Source organism: Micromys minutus, assembly GCF_963924665.1.
Source record: "Micromys minutus genome assembly, chromosome: 16".
Classification (NCBI taxonomy): Eukaryota; Metazoa; Chordata; class Mammalia; order Rodentia; family Muridae; genus Micromys; species Micromys minutus.
Window position 1 is genome coordinate 54,449,072 of NC_137985.1, and position 20,133 is coordinate 54,469,204.

At 39.3% G+C, this 20,133-nt stretch overlaps 1 protein-coding gene across 2 annotated transcripts; it reads left to right on the top strand.

Annotated features, from left to right (window-relative positions):
• Window positions 1–489: 489 nt before the first annotated feature.
• On the top strand, window positions 490–18,760 carry TIPIN (TIMELESS interacting protein). Of its 2 annotated transcripts, none has more exons than XM_080930765.1 (8): window positions 490–515; window positions 5,117–5,252; window positions 6,057–6,135; window positions 6,356–6,431; window positions 9,563–9,685; window positions 9,912–9,975; window positions 15,275–15,481; window positions 18,326–18,760. In XM_080930765.1, the coding sequence occupies exons 2-8, from the start codon at window positions 5,123–5,125 to the stop codon at window positions 18,487–18,489; spliced, it is 843 nt and encodes a 280-aa protein (XP_080786891.1). In that variant the 5' UTR covers window positions 490–515; window positions 5,117–5,122; the 3' UTR covers window positions 18,490–18,760. The 2 variants fall into 2 exon arrangements, with proteins under 2 accessions (XP_080786891.1, XP_080786890.1); XM_080930764.1 differs by lacking the exon at window positions 490–515 and adding an exon at window positions 517–562 and having other exon boundaries at window positions 5,123–5,252.
• The last annotated feature ends 1,373 nt before the right edge of the window (window positions 18,761–20,133 follow it).

The window sequence follows — 20,133 nt, forward strand, 5'->3', positions numbered from 1 at the left end:
TAAGCACTAGATTCAATACTTTTAAAGAAAACAGGGAACATTTTTTTTTTGACGTATTTCTTTGGGTCTATACTTGTAAACCTAACTACAATCTTCTCTTCCTATCTTTATTTAATTAACAGAATCCATAGTCATGACATTTTGCTATTCTAAAGAAGCAGCATTTTCCCAGCCAATGCTGCTCGACACTACATTTTACTCCATCTACAAATCAGTTTTTTCTTTTTGGGTGAGACTGTAGACGCTGGTCTGGAACCTGTGGCGATCCTCCGACCTCAGCAGCAGAGCGCTGGGATTCCAGGCATGCACTATCGCGCCTGGTTTCCACCGTTCGGTCTCTAAATCCGGAGAACTCAGAACTTCGGCAGTTCAAGACGCACCGGGTGGGGCTGGGGGCTCCGCGCGTAGTGGGCGGGGCTCAGAGCGCAGTGGGCGGGGCTCCGGTCCCGAGTCTCGCGATCGAGTCTCGCGAGAAGTGTTGTTGGCGCGCTTGGCGGCGGCCGCCTTTGGATGAGGTGAGATGCGTTTCTGTGAGGCCAGCTTTGGGAGCAGAGGCCGCGCGGTAAGCCCGCCGCGGGACGCGGGCAGTGGGATCGCACGCCAGAGCCGGGCCTGAGGAGCAGCGGGCGGAGCGGGTGGGAGGCGTCCGAGGGACCAGAGAATGGCGGGCCTGTACCCGAGGCGGCTTCTTCACGGCGCGCACCGACCTGTGCCGAGCTTCGGAACTGAGGGTGTGGAATGAGTTTGACTGAGAGGGAGGGTGAGCGGCAGGCTCGAGAGGAGGGGAGGGAGATGCGAGATTTTTAGGGATGGCACCCAAGGCGGAACCTGAGTTAGGATGGTAGGACTTCCTTTTGGGGGAGGAGCATTTGTTTTTTGACAATTAGGAAAAAAGTTGTATCTTGGAAACAGGTCTGGGAAGGAATTGTGCTTCGGGTGTTGAAGTTACCCATGCTGCTCTGGGCTTTGAGGACCAAGAAGGGGAAATAGACATAATCATTAGTGTCTAAAACTTTGTGTGACCCTTGTCAAGGAGAGAAGGAACATCTAGTTCTTTACAAATACTAAGAGAAACCAGTTTACCGATAAGCCTCACCTGGTGCTTTACTGGTTATTTGCTGGATATTGTAGTTTTAAGCCCTGTTTTCAAACTCATTAAAATGGGAGTGAATTACTTACTAGTTGTTTGGAGGTTGGGGTGCTTTTTCTGGGCCTAGAACGCAAAGGTAGGTATAATCTCTACCCCTTGGTTCTCAAATTTAATGAATCATAAAACTTACTCAAAGACTTAGCGGTTTAATATTAGGAGCCTGTACGTTGTTTTTATATATTTATGGTCGCAGAAATTTAGAACTGGGGACAGCTAGTAAAGTAAATAAAGTGCTTGGATACCAAGCTTTATTGAGTTTGATCCCTGGATTTCATGTAAAGATGGAAGAAAAGAATTGACTCGACAGATTCTTTATAGTAGGCCTTTGCTACTTTGTGGGTTCTTCTTTCTTCCACCCTTTTCTACCCTTAATCTACCCTTTCAACCCCCTAAAAAAAGAGAGAAACAATGATATTGTTATCCTGCTGATAAAGGGGTGTCAGGTTCCTGGGGGCAAGTTTGACCTTCATCATCAGGATATGTAATTTCTTGTCTTTGCTCACTACTACTTAATAAACCATGACCAACAGCAAACAATCAACCCTGGCTTTTATATGCCCTCTGGAAAGCCCCCCAGAATTCTAAACAGCACACAATTGCAGAAGCTATCTGCAGTTAGAATCACACACACACCCTTCCCCTTTCAGCAGGAAGCAAGTCATATCAGCTGCTGTGGATGATCTGAAGCAGCCAATTCTCATACCAGGAGTTAAAATGAAAACATAATATTTCTGTGTTTTTAAAGAAAGAAACTGAAATTCCAAAATTGTCACTGCAGGTTGTTCTTTGACCTCTTTCATGGCACATAATGCCCACTCATATACATACACACAACAAACAAAAAAGTAAATTCAAAAGTTTTGGCTATGTTTTAGACATGTTCTGAGTATAATATCTTTAGTTTTTGTTTTTCTAAGACTTATTTATTTATTTTTAATATGAATACATTGTCACTGTCTTCAGACACCAGAAGAGGGCATAAGATCCCATTACAGATGATGTGAGCCATCGTGTGGTTACTGGAAATTGAACTCAAGATCCTTTGGAAGAGCAGTCAGTGCTCTTAACTGCTGAGCCAACTCTCCAGCCCATATTTTTAGTTTTAATTTAGGAAATTCTGGAGGTTTAACTGTATCTTGGGGGATATGTGCACATGAAACTAGATGTCAAAGCTCCTGAAGCAGTAGCTACAGGTGTTAGTGAGCTGTCGAAGTGTGTGTGGTACTGGCAACTGAACTCAGATATATTTTGCAAAAACAGTTTGTGTTCTTAACCATCCACAGCCATCTTTCCAGCACAAGATTTTTATTTCTAGTTAAAGATAGGGGTTCTCATGTAGCCCAAGCTAGTCTGGGGTTAGCTCAGCCATATGGCTGAAGGTAACAAATTTCTGATCTTTTTGTCTCTTCCTGAGGACTGGGATTACAATCCATGTACTACCCCTGCTCTCCAAGGTAGTTTATGGGGTACTTGGAATTGAACTCAGAACTTTGTGGATTCTAGCCAAGCCCTCCAACGACTGAACCTACATCTGTATTGTATGTTCCCTGTGTATAGACAAGAATTCTGTTGCCCTAACTGGCCTCATGGTTCCTACTTTAGACTCTTTGAGTGTTAGGACTACAGCACATAACACTCACTGTTCCTGGCTTGGAATTCTTTTTAAATTCCTTTCCTTAGCAAATGCATATTGGGCACCTGTTGTGTATCAGGTTTTGGGACATAGTTGTGAAACAAAGAGACCTGCATGATTTTTGTCCTAAGAGCCACAATCAACATAGGAGACCAACATTTCAGGCTGGCCCTGAAATCTGTAACTAGGATGACCTCCTACCTTTGTGTTGGGATTGCTGGTTGATAATCTCCTGGTTTGAGATAGGTTTTCCTGATGAGGTAATGGTTAAAATTTAAGAAAAATTAGAGGTCAGGGAAGAGCTTTTAGAATGCATGTAATGTTAGCACTTGGGAAGTAGAAGCAGGAGGATCAGAAGTTGGAGGCCAGTTTGGCCTATATATAAGACCCTTTTTAAAAATATAAGAGTAGGGCTTAGTGGGTGTAAGAGATTTACCGTTTTTGAAAAGGACCTGTTTTCTGTTCCCACCAGCTACACCACCACTCAACTGCTTGTAATTCTAGTTTCTGGGAAATGCATTACCCTTTTGCTTCTTTGAACAAATATAATGCATACTACACATATACACAGACACACAGGTAAAAATATATCTTTGCCAGGTGTTGGTGGTGGTGCAAGGCTTTAATCCTAGAGCTGGAGTCAAAGATAAACAGATCTCTGAGTTTGAGGCCAACCTGCTCTACAGAGCAAGTTCCAGGCCATCACCTAGGAAGACACAGAGAAACCATGTTTAGGGGAAAACAACAACAAAAAACAACTTTGTATGAAACATTCAGGTTCTTGACAGTGGAAATGGCTCTTTCAAGGAATTTAAAAAGAGAGGGAGGGGCTAGGGAGATGGCTCAGCAGTTAAGAGCACTGGCTGCTCTTCCAGAGGTCGTGAGTTCAATTCCCAGCAACTACATGGTGGCTCACAACCATCTGTAATGGGATCTAATGCCCTCTTCTGGTGTGTCTGAAGACCATGACAGTGTACTCACATACATTAAATCAATCAATCAATCTTAAAAAAAAAAAAAAAAAGGACAGTGTGAAGTGAAGTTGGCATTATATAAATTTTATTCTTTTTTTAAAAAGAGTCATGATCTAGGCCAGCTTTGAACTGCTATGTAGCCAAGACTGACCTTGAGTTCCTGATTTTCTTTCTTTTAAATGCTGGGATCTGTGGATTTTAAAGCCTGTTTTTCTCTACTGAAAAAAAATTTTTTTTGGAGACTCTGTCTCTCTAGCTGTCCTGGAACTTGCTGTTTCGACTATATTGACTTGACTCAAGAGATCATCTGCCTTTTCAGTGCTAGGATTAACATGTTCATCACATCCAGCTATGTTGGATTTCTTAAACTGAATCTTAGCATGATGTCAGCTTTACATTTTCAAAAATTCAGTCCACCAGTAGTGAGAATTCACTGAAAGCGGCAGAAGTGAGTGAAAATAATGGTGTGCTTGAAACAAGAAGTGTTGTGAAGTGGTTCTAGAGATAAGGACAGTATTGAAGGAGTATTTAGGAAATTAAATAGAAATGTTATGTTGAATATAGGAAGTGTCAAAGATGACTTGTCTGTAACTTGAATAGCATGATGGGTGTCTTTGAGTTGAGGGCATTTAGAAATTCAGTTTTGTAGCCAGATGGTGGGGTGGCAGTAGCGCACATCTTTGATCCCAGCACTTGGGAGGCAAAGGCAGACACAGATTTATCTCTGAGTTTGAGGCCAGCCTGGCCTACAGATAAAGTTTCGGGACAGACAGATAGACAGACAGGGCTACACAGAGAAACCTAGACTCTAATGGCTCCCTGGTCCACCAGAAAAGGACTTAGTTTTGTGTATGAGTTAATAAATACCCTTGACAGTCGAAGGCTGCAAAATGGACAATAGGGATCTGTAGTCCCAAAATATGGTCTAGGTTGGAAGAATCAAAATTAATAAATCCGGGGGCTGAAGAAATGGCTCAATGGCTAAGAGCACTGACTTAACCTCTTAACAGAGGACTGGGTTTGATTCCCACCTATAACTGTAACTTGAATTCCAGTGGTATAATTTCTTCTGGTCTTCACAGTCACTGTATGCATTTGGTACACAGACGTACATGTAAGCAAAACACCCATGTACACAAACATTAAAAAACATGGAGTTATTTAGCAGTAGGGTCTACATTACAACTCAGTTTGGCTTAGTCATTTTTTTTCATGCTATCTTCTCTACTTTTGAAAAATCTTATATGAATTTGAAATGTAGTTTAACTGATTGTAACATGGCTTTCACTGGATGGAACTAGATCGTGTGATAGACTGTTGTGGCTATTCTGAATAAAATAATGTTTTTTTCTCTTGGAGGAAAAGATGTTAGAGCAAGAAGAAAATGGCTTGTTTGAAATACCAGATTATGAACATGTAGAGGATGAAACTTTTCCTCCCTTCCCACCTCCGGGCTCTCCAGAAAGAGATCCTGCAGAAGCTGAACCTGATGAAGGTCTGTATCAAGAATTTCTCAGAAATGTCCTTTAATTTGTTTGCTGGTTTTGTTGTTGTTGGTTTTGTTTATTTTTAAAAAAGAGATTTATTTATTATATATAAGTACACTGTAGCTGTCTTCAGACACACCAGAAGAGGGCATCATCTCACTACAGATGGTTGTGAGTCACCATGTGGTTGCTGGGATTTGAACTCAGGACCTCTGGAAGAGTAGTCAGTGCTCTTAACCACTGAGCCTCCTCTCCAGCCTTTTTTTTTTTTTTAAATAGGATTTTTTCATATAGCTCTGTCTTGTAGACTCTGGTAGCCTCAAACTCAGAGATCTAACTGCTTCTGTCTTTCAAATGCTAGGATTAAAGGTGTGAGCTTAGTTGTTCATTGGTTTTTAAGACAAGAACTCAGAGTGTATTCCAGGTTAGCTTTGCTCTTGCAATCCTGCTGTAGCCTTCTGAAATGTGCCACACAGATTAACTTAGAAATGGTACATTTTGCAAATAAGGCTTGAATTTTGAAAACAATTACTGGCTGGTTGGTAATGATGGCACATTTCTTTCTTCAATCCTGGCACTTGTGAGGCAGAGGCAGGAGGATCTCAGTGAGAAGGCCAGCCTGGTCTACAGAGCAAGTTACAGGATAGCCAAAACTATGCAAAGAAATCCTGTCTCAAACAAACAACAAACAAAAATAAGTATATTTGTTTATTTGTGTGTATCTGAATGTATGTGGACACACAGGTGCTACTATGTGTGCATATGGAGGTCGGAGGACAATTTTTAATGCTAAATTTTGGTCTGTTTACTAGGATCAGGGAGTCAAGCACCTGTTCCTGTTCTGCCAAAGAGAACAGTTAAAAGGAATCTACCCAAGCTAGATGCTTCGAGGTATGGACATTTACTTTGATACGTTTACAGATTTCTACACAGTTAGTGTTTTTCTTCTACTATTACAAGCTTTGGTGGGTGATTTGGAGATTAGATAGAGTTCTGTAAGGGTTTTTTTCTCTTTTAAACATTTTATTTTTTTCCAGTTTAGGAAGAAAATTTTTTCTCATGGTCTTAGTTTTCACATGGCTAAAAATTCAAAATATATTTCTCTTCACAGATTGACTTCTGAGAGAGGGCTTCCAGCCCTAAGGCATGTATTTGATAAGACAAAATTCAAAGGGAAAGGTCATGAGGTAGGAAATGTCTGATTAATCTTTGTTTCTTAGCAATGGGCATTGAATTCAGGGCAAGTGCCAAAACACATCTTAAACAATACTGCCTGGAGTACATCCCAGTCTGGTTTATTTTAGGCTTTTGTTATTAAAAAATTTTTTGAGACAAAGTAGCACTGTGTAGCCCTGGCTAGCTGTGTTGGTCTTAATAAGAATGCCATGTATTTAACTGCTTAGTCCTCAGGGAGTAGCAATATTAGAAAGGATTAGAAGGGTTAGGGAAGTGGGGCCCATGCCAGGCCCAGTCTTGTTCTCTCTACCTATGGTTCAGAATGTAGCTCGCAGCTATTGCTCTAGTGTGTGCCACCGTGCTCCCCACCAGGATGATAATGGACTATAAACCTTTAAAACTGTTACTTAGACACTCCCTCATCCCCACCCCACACACTCTTACTTGCTTTCTGTTTGTTGTAAGTGTGAACTTTACTTTGGTCATGGTGTCTTCTCACAGCAATAGAACAGTGACCAATACTCTAGCCCTGAACTCACAGAGATCTGCCTTTGTCTGCTTTCCAAGTGTGTGATTAAGGCTTGTATCATACCTGTCTTATTTTAGAGCTTTTCTTTTTTGTTTTTAAAAATAACAGGGCCCACAAATATGTACAGATGTGCAGCTTGGTCTTTATGTGGGTCTCAAACAACTGGAGCAGGGGCTGTCCAAAAGCTGTTGCCTGTACATGGGATATGTTCTGACTGGGCTGCCTTGTTTGCCCTCAGTGGGAGAGGAAGCTCCTAGCCTTGCAAAGACTTGAAGTTCTAGGGTGGGGGGAATACCTATGCCCCCAGTTGCTCAGAAGAGAAGGAGAGAAGGGATGGAAGGATTGTGGAAGGAGGTAAATAGGGGGTGTAGGAGGGGGTAAATGGGACAATGAGTGAGATGTAAAGTGAATAAGTAAAGCAGGAGAAAGTGAAGTGAAAAAACATCTGAATATATACTGTTGTTAATCATCACCTCTAAAGAAATAGCTTCAGTCAAATAGGGTACTTGGGAGAATTAAGAGAACATCTTGTGTAGTTTCATTTTTTACCACCATGTTTAACATGGCTTTAGGAAAATTACATTGGAGTCTCTTACCCCAAATTTTACCTTAAAGTGAATAGCAATAAAATTTACTTGGCTTTTTCTCAAAGGGTCTTTTTTTTCTTTTTTAAGCTTCTCAAGACAGGGTTTCTCTGTGCAGATCTGGCTATCTTAGAACTCACTTTGTTGATAAGGCTGGGCTCAAACTCAGCCTCCCATGTGCTGGGATTAAAGACTTCTGCACCACCACTACCTTAAAGAGTCGTTTTTAAGATTCATGAGAATTACTACTGCTTCTATTGGTTATATGTGTCTCTAAGATATTGCATAATGTCTAGTTCTATTCCTGTTTATTTTAATTTTGAACTTTAATTCTATGTATGTGTGGGTGTATTTGTATGGGCTCAGATGCTTTCAAAGGCCCAAAGAAGAAAGTGTTTGATTTCTTGAAGTTAGAATTAGAAGCATTTTTGAGATGTTTGATGTGGGTGCTGGAAACTGAATTCAGTCCTCTGGAAGAGCTGTATGTTTTCTTTTTTGGGTTTGAGATTGATTTTTTTTTTTTTTTTTCTTTTTGCAGACCAGGCTGGTCTTGAACTCCCAGAGATCTGCTTGCCTCTGCCTCCTGAATGCTGGGATAAAAGGTATGCCCTACTGTGCGTTCTAGTCAGGGTTGAATTACAGTACCTGTACCAGCTAACGTGTGAGTGTTTACTTTGTCACGTGCTTCTCTTGCTTTAACCCTCACAATGATCCTGTGAGTATATTTTATACTTGAAGAAATAGGCACGGAAGGCTAAGCAATTTGTATTCAAATATATGTTTTCTGTTCCAGGGTCTGTGCTTTTAATCATTCTTCTAGTTTATAGTATTGTTAAGTGAAAAGTGAGATGTTTTACAGTAAAGGCAGGCATTATAACTTCTTAGTTAAGTTTATTGAACTTGATTTTTAAAATTTATTTTTAGTAATCTTTTTGGGTTTTAAATGTAGAGGGATGTTATGGTTTGAGAGTGTTAACTGTTAACACAAGTATCTGCTTTCTTCTTGGGGTTTTGGAGTGTATTTCTGAATTTTCAAAGCTTGTATTTAGGAAGCTGTCAAGAGTTTTCAGTGATTCCTGAGAGATATTTTGACATCTTTTATTAAAGCTTATTTTGGGGTTTTACGTACACTTCCAAAAAGATGCACATAGGATTTTTAAAAAACATTGTTCTATTTTGTACTGCTATTTTCTCTCAATATGTGTGAGTGGTTGCCAGAGGTCAACTGCAGGTGTGCTTCCTCTAGGCTCTTTCCAGTGAGCCTCAGGATCAGCCTTCCTTTATTTTTTTAGCACTAAAATTATAAGGTCTGCCACTGATTTGGTTAGGGTTTCTATTGTTGTGATGAAGCACCATGACCAAAATCAAGTTGGGAGGAAAGTATTTATTTCATTTATCACTGCAGAGACCATAGGGAAGTGCTGCTTATTGGTTTGTTCTCCATGGCTTGCTCAGCTTGTTTTTTTACAGAACTCAGGACCGCCTGCCTAGAAATGGCTTCACTTGAAATAGATTAAGCCTCCCTACCTCAACCAATTAAGGAAATACCCTTCAGGGCTGCCTATAGCCCATTATACTGAGGCATTTTCTCAATTGAGGCTCCCTCTTCTCCAGTGACTAGCCTGTGTTGAGCTGACATAAAACTATCCAGCACAGCTACTATGCCTGTGGGTTTTTTGTCTTTTTTTGTTGTTGTTTATAATGTGGGGCTAGGGATTGTACTCCAGTTCTCAGGCCTATTCCCTAGCCATTTAACCAACAGAACTGTCTTCCTAGCACTGTGGTGTTATTTTCCCCGCTAATTTCTAAAATTCTGGGTCTAAATCAAAATCTGTATCCAGCACTCTTTTTCCAAATGCTTTCTGAGATTATGATCTTCCAAGCCCTCTTCTGTTTCTTTCTAAAAGTTTCTTAGCCTTATAAATTTGACAGCAGTGACTTTGGCATTGCCTTTAAATGCTAAAATCTGCTGACATGGTCAGCTATGAGATTGAGTCTTCTGTTCAGCATTTTTATTTTTATGTGTCAGGCTGAAGACTTGAAAACGCTAATCAGACACATGGAGCACTGGGCACATAGGCTATTCCCCAAACTGCAATTTGAAGATTTTATTGACAGAGTTGAAAACCTAGGAAATAAAAAGGAGGTTCAGGTAAGTGTGATTATCATGAGTGTCATTCACAATGCTAAGTAGTACAAGGATGGGTTTACTTGAAGCTGAATTGCTGTTTAGGAGTCTTACTTTTGAAATCTGTCTCATTAAGACAGGAAAATTAATAGTCATTATTTGAAATACAGCTCTTTTAGATATGAATAAGTGATTGTTCCCTTCTCAACTTATTGATAAAAATGGGGGAAAATGTCTTTTTTTTTTCCAGACCTGTTTAAAGCGAATTCGACTTGATTTGCCTATTGTTCATGAAGATTTTGTTAACAATACTGGTAATTATGTTTGTTCACTTTATTACAATGTAGCTTTTAGAAATGGGTCTAGCTGGAGTAGGCAACATAATGTACAACTGAGGTCTTAACCCAATATTTATGTAACCACAGTGTAGTTAATAGTTAAGTCTAGAATTTGGTAAATTTAGAATGTAGTTTTGTGTGTGTGTGTGTGTGTCTGTGTGTGTGTATGTGGTGAGCTATTTGTTAATGTGGGTATAAACTGTAGAGATCACTCTCATGTCATCAGGCTTGGCAGCAAGTACCTTTATTTACTGAGATAATCTCTTCAGCCCAGTAATATTTATATTTGACACTTTTTTTTTTTTAAGTATTATAGCTAGCATACAAAAGAATGAGTTTCATCCAGGTAATGGAGTCGCATGCTTGTAATCTCAGCACTTAAGAGGGAGAAGTAGATGGATCTTTGTGAGTTGAAAGCCAGCCTTGTACATACTGAGTTCCAGGACTGCCAAGGCTACTTAGACCCTGTCTCACTTCCTTCTTCTAAAAGAATGTGCTTTACTATGAGATTTTCATGTGTATATCATTGTATTTTGCTCAAGTCCATGTTACTTTTCTTGACTCCTTTTCTCTTAAAATTTATTTCCTAAAAATATGATGGTAACCTGGCATGGTGGTAAACACGCCTAAAATCCCAGTGCTCAGGAAGCAGAGGCAGGCAGAACGTTCCGAGTTTAAGGCCAACTTGGTCTGTATACAGGAGCTCCAAGGACAGCCAGGACTACTTACTGAGACTCTATTTCATGCATACAATCAAAAAAAGAGGATTGCAGTATCGTTAGACATGTTACAGAAAGTATCTATAAAAAAGGGGGATTTTTAACATTTATTTATATTGTTTGTGTGCCATGTCATGTGTGTGGAAATCAGGACAACTTCTAGAGTTAGTTTTTCCATCATGAATGTTCCAGGATTGAAGAAAGGCTGTGAAGCTTATTTAGGAACTTACTTATTTCATTGATATTTTGCAGTTCTTATCAGTACAAATATATGTTAAACTAGAGTGTTCATATGCTTAGAAACCATTAGAAAAACTGGCTCTGGGGAATTAGGTTGAATAGTTTGTTGATGAACATTTCCATTTCACTGAACGTGTGTTATCTATCATTGTGATAGATAACACATGTCTGTTTTCCCACCACTTGAGAGGTGGGAGTAGAAGACTCAAAAATTGAAGGCCATCCTTGACTACATAGTGAATTTGAGGCTAAGTTAGATTATATAAGACCCTGTTTAAAAGAAAATTCAAAAAACTAGATCCATGGCTATAGGACTTTAGGAAGACTGTGTGACTGTACCTGGTATTGATTGCATTGCTATAGTTGTACAATGCAACCATAGACAGTCACATACATCAAAACAGATGGTTCCTGCCGACAGGATCTGTATAGTTATCAGATTTTCTGTGCGATGGCTCCATACATGAAGATTTTAAAAACTTTTTAAAACATGTATATTTATGTGTGCATCTGTACTTGGATGTGTGCATGTCTGAGTGCAGTAACCCAAACACTAGAGCTGGGTTTATAGGATGTTGTGAGCTGCCTAACATGGATGCTGGAAACCAAACTGTGGTCCTCTGCAAGTGCTCTTAACCACTGAACCGCCTCTCCAGTCCCTCATACTTATTTTTTAACTAGTAATGTATATGATGAGTTATAAATAATAAACACCACACACAATCCTCTTATTGTTTATAAATCAGTGGTTCTCAACCTTGGCAATGTTGCAGACCTTTAATACAGTTCCTCATGGGGATGTTATTATGGTGACCCCCAACCATACATTTGTTTTTGTTACTAGTGCATAACTATATCTTTGCTACTGTTGTGAATCATAATGTAAATATCTGTGTTTTCTGATGATTTTAGGCAACCCCTGTGACAGGCTTGTTGGACACTCCACTGATCCATAGGTTGAGAACCACTGGTATAAATAGTCTGGGATTAGGGCTGGAGAGATGGCTTAGAGGTTAGGAGCACTGACTGCTCTTCCAGAGGGCCTGAGTTCAATTCCCAGCAACCACATGGTGGCTCACAACCATCTGTAATGGGATCAGATTTCTGGTGTGTCTGAAGACAGCTACAGTGTACTCATATGAATAAAATAATTCTTAAAAAATAGTCTAGGATTTTAAATTCTTTTAAAAAATGGTATTTATTAATGGTATACAATTTGGCATGTCAAAATAATTACTATGGTCTTAAATACTAGAGGCTATAATTCTGGGTTAGTTGTTTTGTTTAATAGCATGTTTGAGCTATCTATTGTTGCGCTGAAGGCTTGAGGATAAAAGATGAGTAAAATTAAGCTTCGAAGTTTATAGTGTATAGATTGAGTTAGACAAATAACTTTGTCAGTAGTTTGTAATTAGATGTGAGGTGCATGAACAAAAGTTATATTAACTGGGAAGAAGCTAGATAGAGAAGGTATCACAAGTGTTTTTATTAAGCAGTAGAGGTCAGCCAAAGGTGATTTGGGATGTATGCCTTGTACATTGGCATAAATCAACGTGAGTCATTCAGAAGAATCATGTTGACATAGGAAAGGCCTTAATCAGAGGATCTTTATTTTCTTTCACCTTTTGCTTCCTTGTTTGAGGTAGAATCCTGTCTGAAACCTGAGTGCTGGGATTCCAGGTATCTGTGTATGTTGAGCAAATAGACCCCCAAACAAAATGTGTTTTGGGGCTGGGGAGATGACTCAGTGGGTAAAGTGCTTGCTTTGTAAGCATGAGGACTTGACTTTGAATCACCAGCACCCGTGTGACATAATCCCAGACAGGAAGGACCTAGGACTTGCTGGGCATCCAGTCTAACTCAGTATTGAGCTCTAGGTTCAGTGAGAGACCTTGTCTCAAAAAAGGGGTGTAAATAATACAGGAAGACAACTAATGTTGACCTTGCCTCCAGACAAACATGCAGATACCATTCACACAAACACGGAATGTTTGAGTACTTAATTAATTTTATTAATATATTTTTTTATTTTAACATAAAAGTCTTAATTTTTTATCAAAAATATATTACTGTACAACTCTAAAGTAAGCACAGTGTGATTGAATAATTCTTCCAAAAGTCTGGGGGTGGGTGAGATGGTTCAACAGGTAAAGGTGCTTGTCACTGATCCTGACAACCAGAGTTTGGTCCCTGGGGTCCACTGGTGGAAGGAGAGAACAAACTCCTGTGAATTGTCCTCTAACCTCCATAGGTGTACCATGGAACTCATGTGGTTAGAGGACAATTCACAGTCATATGAACTGTGCTTAGTGAGTCTTTCATTCCTCCTTCCCTTCCTTCCTTAGGACTAAGTAAGGATTGGACTAGCACTTTGCACATGGCACGCACTACTATTGAGGTATTCTCTCCCAGCCCTTCTTTGCTCATTTCTTTTTCCTTTTCTTTAAATATTTATTTAATGTATGTAAGTACACTGTAGCTGTCTTCAGAACAGGACACGGGAGATCCTATTACAGATGGTTGTAAGCCACAATGTGTTTGCTGGGAATTGAACTCAGGACCTCTTGGAAGAGCAGTCAATGCTCATAAACATTGAGCCATCCCTCTAGCCCTCATTTATTTTCCTTGAGATAGTCTTTCATTCTGTAGCCTGGTCTAGCCTGGAACTATGTAGCTTAAACTGGCCTTGAATTTGTGGTAATTCTTCTTCAGCCTCCCAAGTGCTAGGTGTGAACTACCACACAACTTTTAGCCCTTCTTTTTCTTTAAAAAAAAAAAAAAAAAAAACAGGTGGGGAAGGGTTGGGGAGGCGGTCTGGAGGTAGGGCCATGGAGAGATTGGCTCACTGGCTGTTCATCCAGAGGCTATGGATTTGATATCCAGTACCCGTGTGGCAGCTCACCTGTAACTCCAGTTTCACTGTCCCTCATTTTTTAAAGATTATTCTGAAATGCTGAAAATTTTGTTAATGTTTACTGGTAAATATCCTTTATTCTTTTTCTATGATATATTCTTAAAATTTATCTATTTTTTATGTGTATGTGAAATGTACCTTTATTTGCTAAACTACCTTACTGAACTTTTCTCTATTCTTTCTTTACTTGTTTTTCTCCAAATGAATCAGGCATTAGATTAGATACCTTCTACCCCCCAACAATAGTTTCTTTGTGTAGTGTTGGCTGTCCTGAAACTCACTTTGTAGACCAGTCCTGGCCCTTGAACTCAGAGATCTGCCTGCCTCTGCCTATTCGGTACTGGGTGGGTAGCACCACTATCACCTTGCTAAGATTTTTCCATTTCTAACAGATCAGTTAAGTCTCTACCTTAATATTGCAGTGGTTTCTTATTTCATTAAGAGTAAAACCTGGAATTTCCCTGGTTCAAAACAGTTAATTTTCTTTTCCTCTTCAAACTGTGCTTAGATACAAACTAATTTAAATCTTCCTGACTACTGTTAAAATTACATCCTTCTCATTCATTACTCATTCTCCTTCTCTTCTTTTTTTCCTCCCTCCCTCCCTCCCTCCCCCCTTCCTTCCTTCGGTTTTTGACTATTTGAGATTTATGGGTTTTTTATGGGTTTTTCTCTATATTCCTGACTTTCCTGTAGACCTCCCAGGTGCTAGAATTAAAGGCTCATGCCTGACCCCCTCCCCCCTTTTTTTAAAGACAGCAGCTCAAGCCGGGTGGGGGTGGGGAGGCAGAGGCAGGCAGATTGCTGAGTTCAAGGCCAGCTTGATTTACAGATCAAATTCCAGGATAGCCAGGGCTACATAGAGAAACCTTGTCATGAAAAACAAAACAAAAATGTAAGGTCTCAAGTAACCCGGGGTAGCTTTAAACTTGCCAGTTAGTGGAACCTTGAACTTCTCACCTCCCTGCCTCCACCTCTGTCTGGTGTTCTGGAATTACAGGTTTGTACTACCAAATTTAACTTTCTTATATATTTTGTTTTTTTGAGATAGGGTTTTAAGATGACCTGAGCTCACTTCTGGATCTTCCAAATACTGGGCTTATAGGAGTTTTTTTCACCACACCCAGTTCAGTACTGGAGATCAAACCCAGGCCTTTGTGCTTCCTATACCAACTGAGCTTCTTCCCAGACCTCTTAACAAGTCCATTTGATATAACATGCAGAGTAATTTGTAAATATTTTACCTGAATCAGCCAGTATTGGCCATATTTTTCTACCTCACAAATACTTTTGTCAGGTCAGGCCACTTACCACTGAAGCTTCTTCAGTTGATTGTTGTATAAGTTCTTTCTCTAACTCATCTAATACTTCAGTTGTATTAACTTTTTATTTTCTCCCACAGATGAAGTTGAGGAGACTAATAACCTTGATGTAACTGCTACTGGATTTGATCCCTTTTTGACAAGTTCATCTGACAGTAAGAAGTTTGCTTCTGAATCAAGTAGAAGTCTAACAGAAGAGCAGCAACAGAGAATTGAGAGAAATAAACAGCTGGCCTTGGAAAGAAGGCAGGCAAAGCTACTGAGTAATAGCCAGTCCCTAGAAAATGGTAAATTTTATGTTGGTTTTATGAGCTACCATATAATATCTAGGGCATGTTAGAAATTTTAACGTCTTTACTATCTCTTGAAATAATACCTCTAGGAATAGAAAAGTGATGTTAAGTTTATGTATGTATGTATGTGTATATTTTAGAGAGAGTGAATGTATGTATGCTTGCTATTTGGAATCCTTAAAGAATGTTTAAGATGGTTTTCTGGATAACTTTCTCATAGGGCTAATATATTAACAATATTCTTCTTTGACTTCTTAAAGTACTTTACATACATTTTAGAATCATACTTAGGAAAATTATTATTGTGGAATCAGTACATTTTAGTTCTGAGGATTGAACCCAGTACTTTGCACATACTAGGCAGGCACTGTATCATTGAGCTATACAGGGTCTCAATAGGTTGCCCAAGCTAGCCTTAAACTAATTCTATAACCTAGACAGGCCTTGAACTTACCTTTATCTTTTCTTAGCCTCCTGAGAGCCCAGGTTATAGGTTTGTACTACTGCACCAGCTTGTCATAATAGTAAATATAACATCTTTCTAGTCACTGAGGATTAGCAATCAATTTTTGTGATGTAAGTAGGGTACTAAAATGCTTTTTTAGGGATGGCAGACATTGGAGATTGAAATGGGCGTGGACAAGCTGAGTAAGCACTCTTCCACTGAACTGCATCCTCAACCCTTCCTTAAAATTTTATTTTGAGTTGAGGTCTTTCTAAGCTACATAGTTAACTTTCCACTTACCCACTTAGTGATCTTCTTGCCTCAGCCTCCTAAGGTGATGGGGTTATAGGTGTGCTGTACACTTGGCTACTAAAAATGCTTTTTATTATGGTATTCTAATTTTTTAAAAAATATTTATTTATTTATTTATTTTACATAAGTACACTATAGCTGTCTACAGACACCAGAAGAGGGCATCAAATCTCATTACAGATAGTTGTGAGCCACCATGTGGTTGCTGGGAATTGAACTCAGGACCTCTGGAAGAGCAGCCAGTGCTCTTAACCACTGAGCCATCTCTCCAGCCCTGGGTATTCTATTTTTATTTGTACTTTTTATAGTTTACTTATCTGTAGCATCTCTTTCCCATTTTTTATTTCTTTATTTTTGGACCTAAGTCCTTATGTGTATTAATGCCTTTGTTCTACTCTGGACTGTACCCCAGCACAAATTTCCTGTTTTTTTTGTTTTTTCTCTTACTTGTTTGTTTGTTCTCTTATTTGCTTGTTTTTTTAAGCAAACTGGGTTCAGAACAGAGATACTATGTTTTTTTATCATTATGTGTCTAATATATATCTCTGATTATATCTATGTAAGTTTAGGTACCCAGAATTCTAGGCTGTTGTAAGCTGCCCACTGTGGGTGCTGGGAACTGGACTTAGGTCTTTTGCAAGAGCAGAACATTTTATTAACACCTTGAGCCATCCTGTAGCCCTGAAACTGTATTTAAATATTTTCTAGATTTACTTATTTATTGTATATAAATGTTTTGCCTGAATAAAAGCACTTCCTGGACCCTTTTGTTCTTTGCACCTACATTGTGTGGTTCACAATAGCTTATAACTGCAGTTTTAGAAGACCCAATGCCCATTTCTGGCCTCATTGGGCACCTGCACATGTGTGCATACAGAAAAATAAAAATAAAAGTCTAAAAAAAGAACCATAGTAAAAAATATTATATTGTAAAATGTCTCATCCAGCTGGGCAGTGGTGGCACAAGCCTTTAATCCCAGCATTCGGAGGCAGAAGCAGGTGAAGCTCTTGTGAGTTTGAGGCCAACCTGGTCTACAAAGTGAGTTCCAGGACAGACAGGGCTGTTACACAGAGAAACCCTGTCTTGAAAAACAACATAAATAAATAAATAAATAAATAAACAAACAAACAAACAAATAAACAAATAAACAAATAAATAAATACCTAAAAAAATAACTATAGTAAGTAAATACCATGTTATGTCTCATCCATCTGAGCAGTGAGTGGTGCATGCCTTTAATCCCAATGCTTAGGAGGTAGAGGCAGGTAGAAGTCTGTGAGTTCAAGGCCAGTCTGGTATACAGAGTGAGTTCTGACATCAAGGGGTTCCTGCATTCATGTGCACATACCTACACACAATTCTAAGTAGGAATACATATTAAAAATCATATGAAGATGTAATGAAATATTTTAAGGTTTCTTTTTCTCCAGACAGAGTTGTAAGTGCAGGGATTAACAGGCATATGTCTTGATCCCTGGTTTAAATTTTCTTTACTATTAATCACTTTGATGTAAAATTTAGCTGCATTTGTCTTGACATTATGTATGTATGTGTGTGCCTGTGCCTCTGCCTGTGTATGGGTGTGTATGTGCATGTGTATTCCTGCACATACAAGTTGGGACAATTTGGGAGTCTATTCTTTCCTTCCACCATTGGGTTAATCAGGCTTGACCTTCCCCCATTGAGTCATCTTTTGGCCTGTGTCTGAATTTTTTTTTCTTTTAAATCTTTTTAATTTTATTTTGAACGAGAAGTTACATTTGAGTAAGAATGAAGAGTTTGAATATAATATTTTCGGAAACTTAGCTTTTGTATTTGAGAGTACCAGGATTGAATCCAGGACCTCAAAATTGCTGATCTGAATTGATTCTATGACTGAGCTATGCCTTCCCCAGGACCCTTTGCATTTTAAGTGTTCTTTTATGCATGTGTGAAAAACTGGTTTATATTTAGGCTTAGTTATTTTAACTAGGTGATTATAGATTTGATTTCTATCAAGTAAGCTTTTGGAGAGATTTGTATTTATCTAGATTGGACCAGTTGCTTATAATGAGTAATAATGATTTGATTTTTCTCTCAGAAGTGATAGCTGAAGAGAGTAGTATTGGTGAGGATCAAGAAGAGTCAAATGGATTAAACAGACAGACTGCTGACAGTCCACATGAAGTTCCTTCTGCCAGTACACATGAAGAGGAACAGTTCAAAACAGAGGAAACACAGCTGGACCATCCTAGCTTAGACTAATTCAGAAATGTTATAAGTAGCCAACCCTCTACAACAGAATTTTGCAAGTTTGAGATTATTTGTAGTTTTTTCTACTTTGTATAAATCCTTGTCTTAAGACTTCTGTGGATTTCTGCTTAATACAGTGACTATTTAAATTGTTTCCTACTTATTTTAGTAAGTCTATTTATTATTTTTGTTGTTCTATGTAACTCTGGCTTTATAAGCTGTTTTGTAGTTTGCATTGAATTGTTTCTCACTAAATTGGGTAATGATTTAAAATATGCACTATTAGGTCATTTTTTATAAAGAAATAAATTGTTTTGTATGCAACTCAGGATTTGAGTTTCTCACCATGATTTAGTTACACAATTTAAACCTTTTGCTGAAGCGGTTAAGGATTTTGACTATTTTGTGAGACTCATTGCATTGTCCTGGCTGGTCTGAAATTAAAGGTCAGTGTCCTGCTTTTGTTGCCTTCAAGTGCTAGGATGACAGTTGTGTACATTAGCTGGTCTTTGCTTTCATCATTACTGAAATGGTTGGTCTCACTGCAACCTCAACTGGTCTTTTCTTGTCATTATTGAGACAGTCTGTCTCACTGAAGCCTCAGCTGGTTTGAAGACTGCCTTGTATTGGGATTGAAGGTGTGTGCCACAACACCCTTCTTACCTCGAGTCACTTTAATGTTTAAAAGATCACATAAGTGGTTGATAACTCTCTCCCCATTAATGATGGTAGGCAAGTTCAGAGAAAGTTCGTAGGTTGAGAATGTGCTAGAGGGCTTTTGTAGGGTGTATAAGACCATGGGTAAGAAACTCTATTGTTTCTAGAAAAGAGGATGCCTCCTCCATGTTAGTGACTTTTTGGTGAGAAACTTAGATGGTATTGTGAGGGATAGTGTACAAGGGTCATATGAAGCTGTTGTCAGTTGGTAGAGGGGATTCTGAATATTGGGACGCATATATATGCCAGAAATATTTAGGAAATAAAGATTTAGGAATGATGACTAGGAGGCTAAAAGTGATGGGGTCAGATGAAGAGAACCTGACTTGAGCTTTTGCTTTGAGCTTAGTGGAGCTAACTAGAGCTGAGAAAGCACCATGTTGAGATGTTTTATGGTCTTTTTCATGGCAGCATATTCTCATGAGTTGGGGGAAAAGACTGGAAAGACAATTCTTAGTGACAAGGACTAAAAGGTCTCTTGTCTCTTAGGGAAAGAGTGATGATGGTGCTATGGTGACTTTTATTCCTAAGCCAGGACAGGTGACATCTTGGACTGACATGGGGAAGTTGAGTAACAAAGATGGTTTGAAAAGCCAGGATATTGGGCACAGACTATGGATTGGAGTGGTGTCTTAGGATTTCTATTCCTGCACAAACATGACGAAGAAACAAGTCTGGGAGGAAAGGGTTTATTCAGCTTACACTTCCACACTGCTGTTCATCACCAGAGGAAGTCAGGACTGGAACCCAAGCAGGTCAGGAAGCAGGAGCTGATGCAGAGGCCATGGAGGGATGTCACTTGCTGGCTTGCTTTCCATGGCTTGCTCAGCCTGCTTTCTTATAGAACCCAGGTCTAGCAGCCCAGGGATGGCACCACCCACAATGGGCTGGGCCAGGGATGGCTCCACCCACAATGGGCTGGGTGGGCCCTCCCCCCTT

Excerpts from the sequence above, each read along its gene's own strand:
- TIPIN (XM_080930764.1), top strand. The coding sequence starts at position 521 with ATGCGTTTCTGTGAGGCCAGCTTTGGGAGCAGAGGCCGCGCG. Across the intron at positions 9,686-9,911 it reads GAAATAAAAAGGAGGTTCAG|ACCTGTTTAAAGCGAATTCG; the intron begins GTAAGTGTGATT and ends TTTTTTTTCCAG. Across the intron at positions 15,482-18,325 it reads TAGCCAGTCCCTAGAAAATG|AAGTGATAGCTGAAGAGAGT; the intron begins GTAAATTTTATG and ends TTTTTCTCTCAG.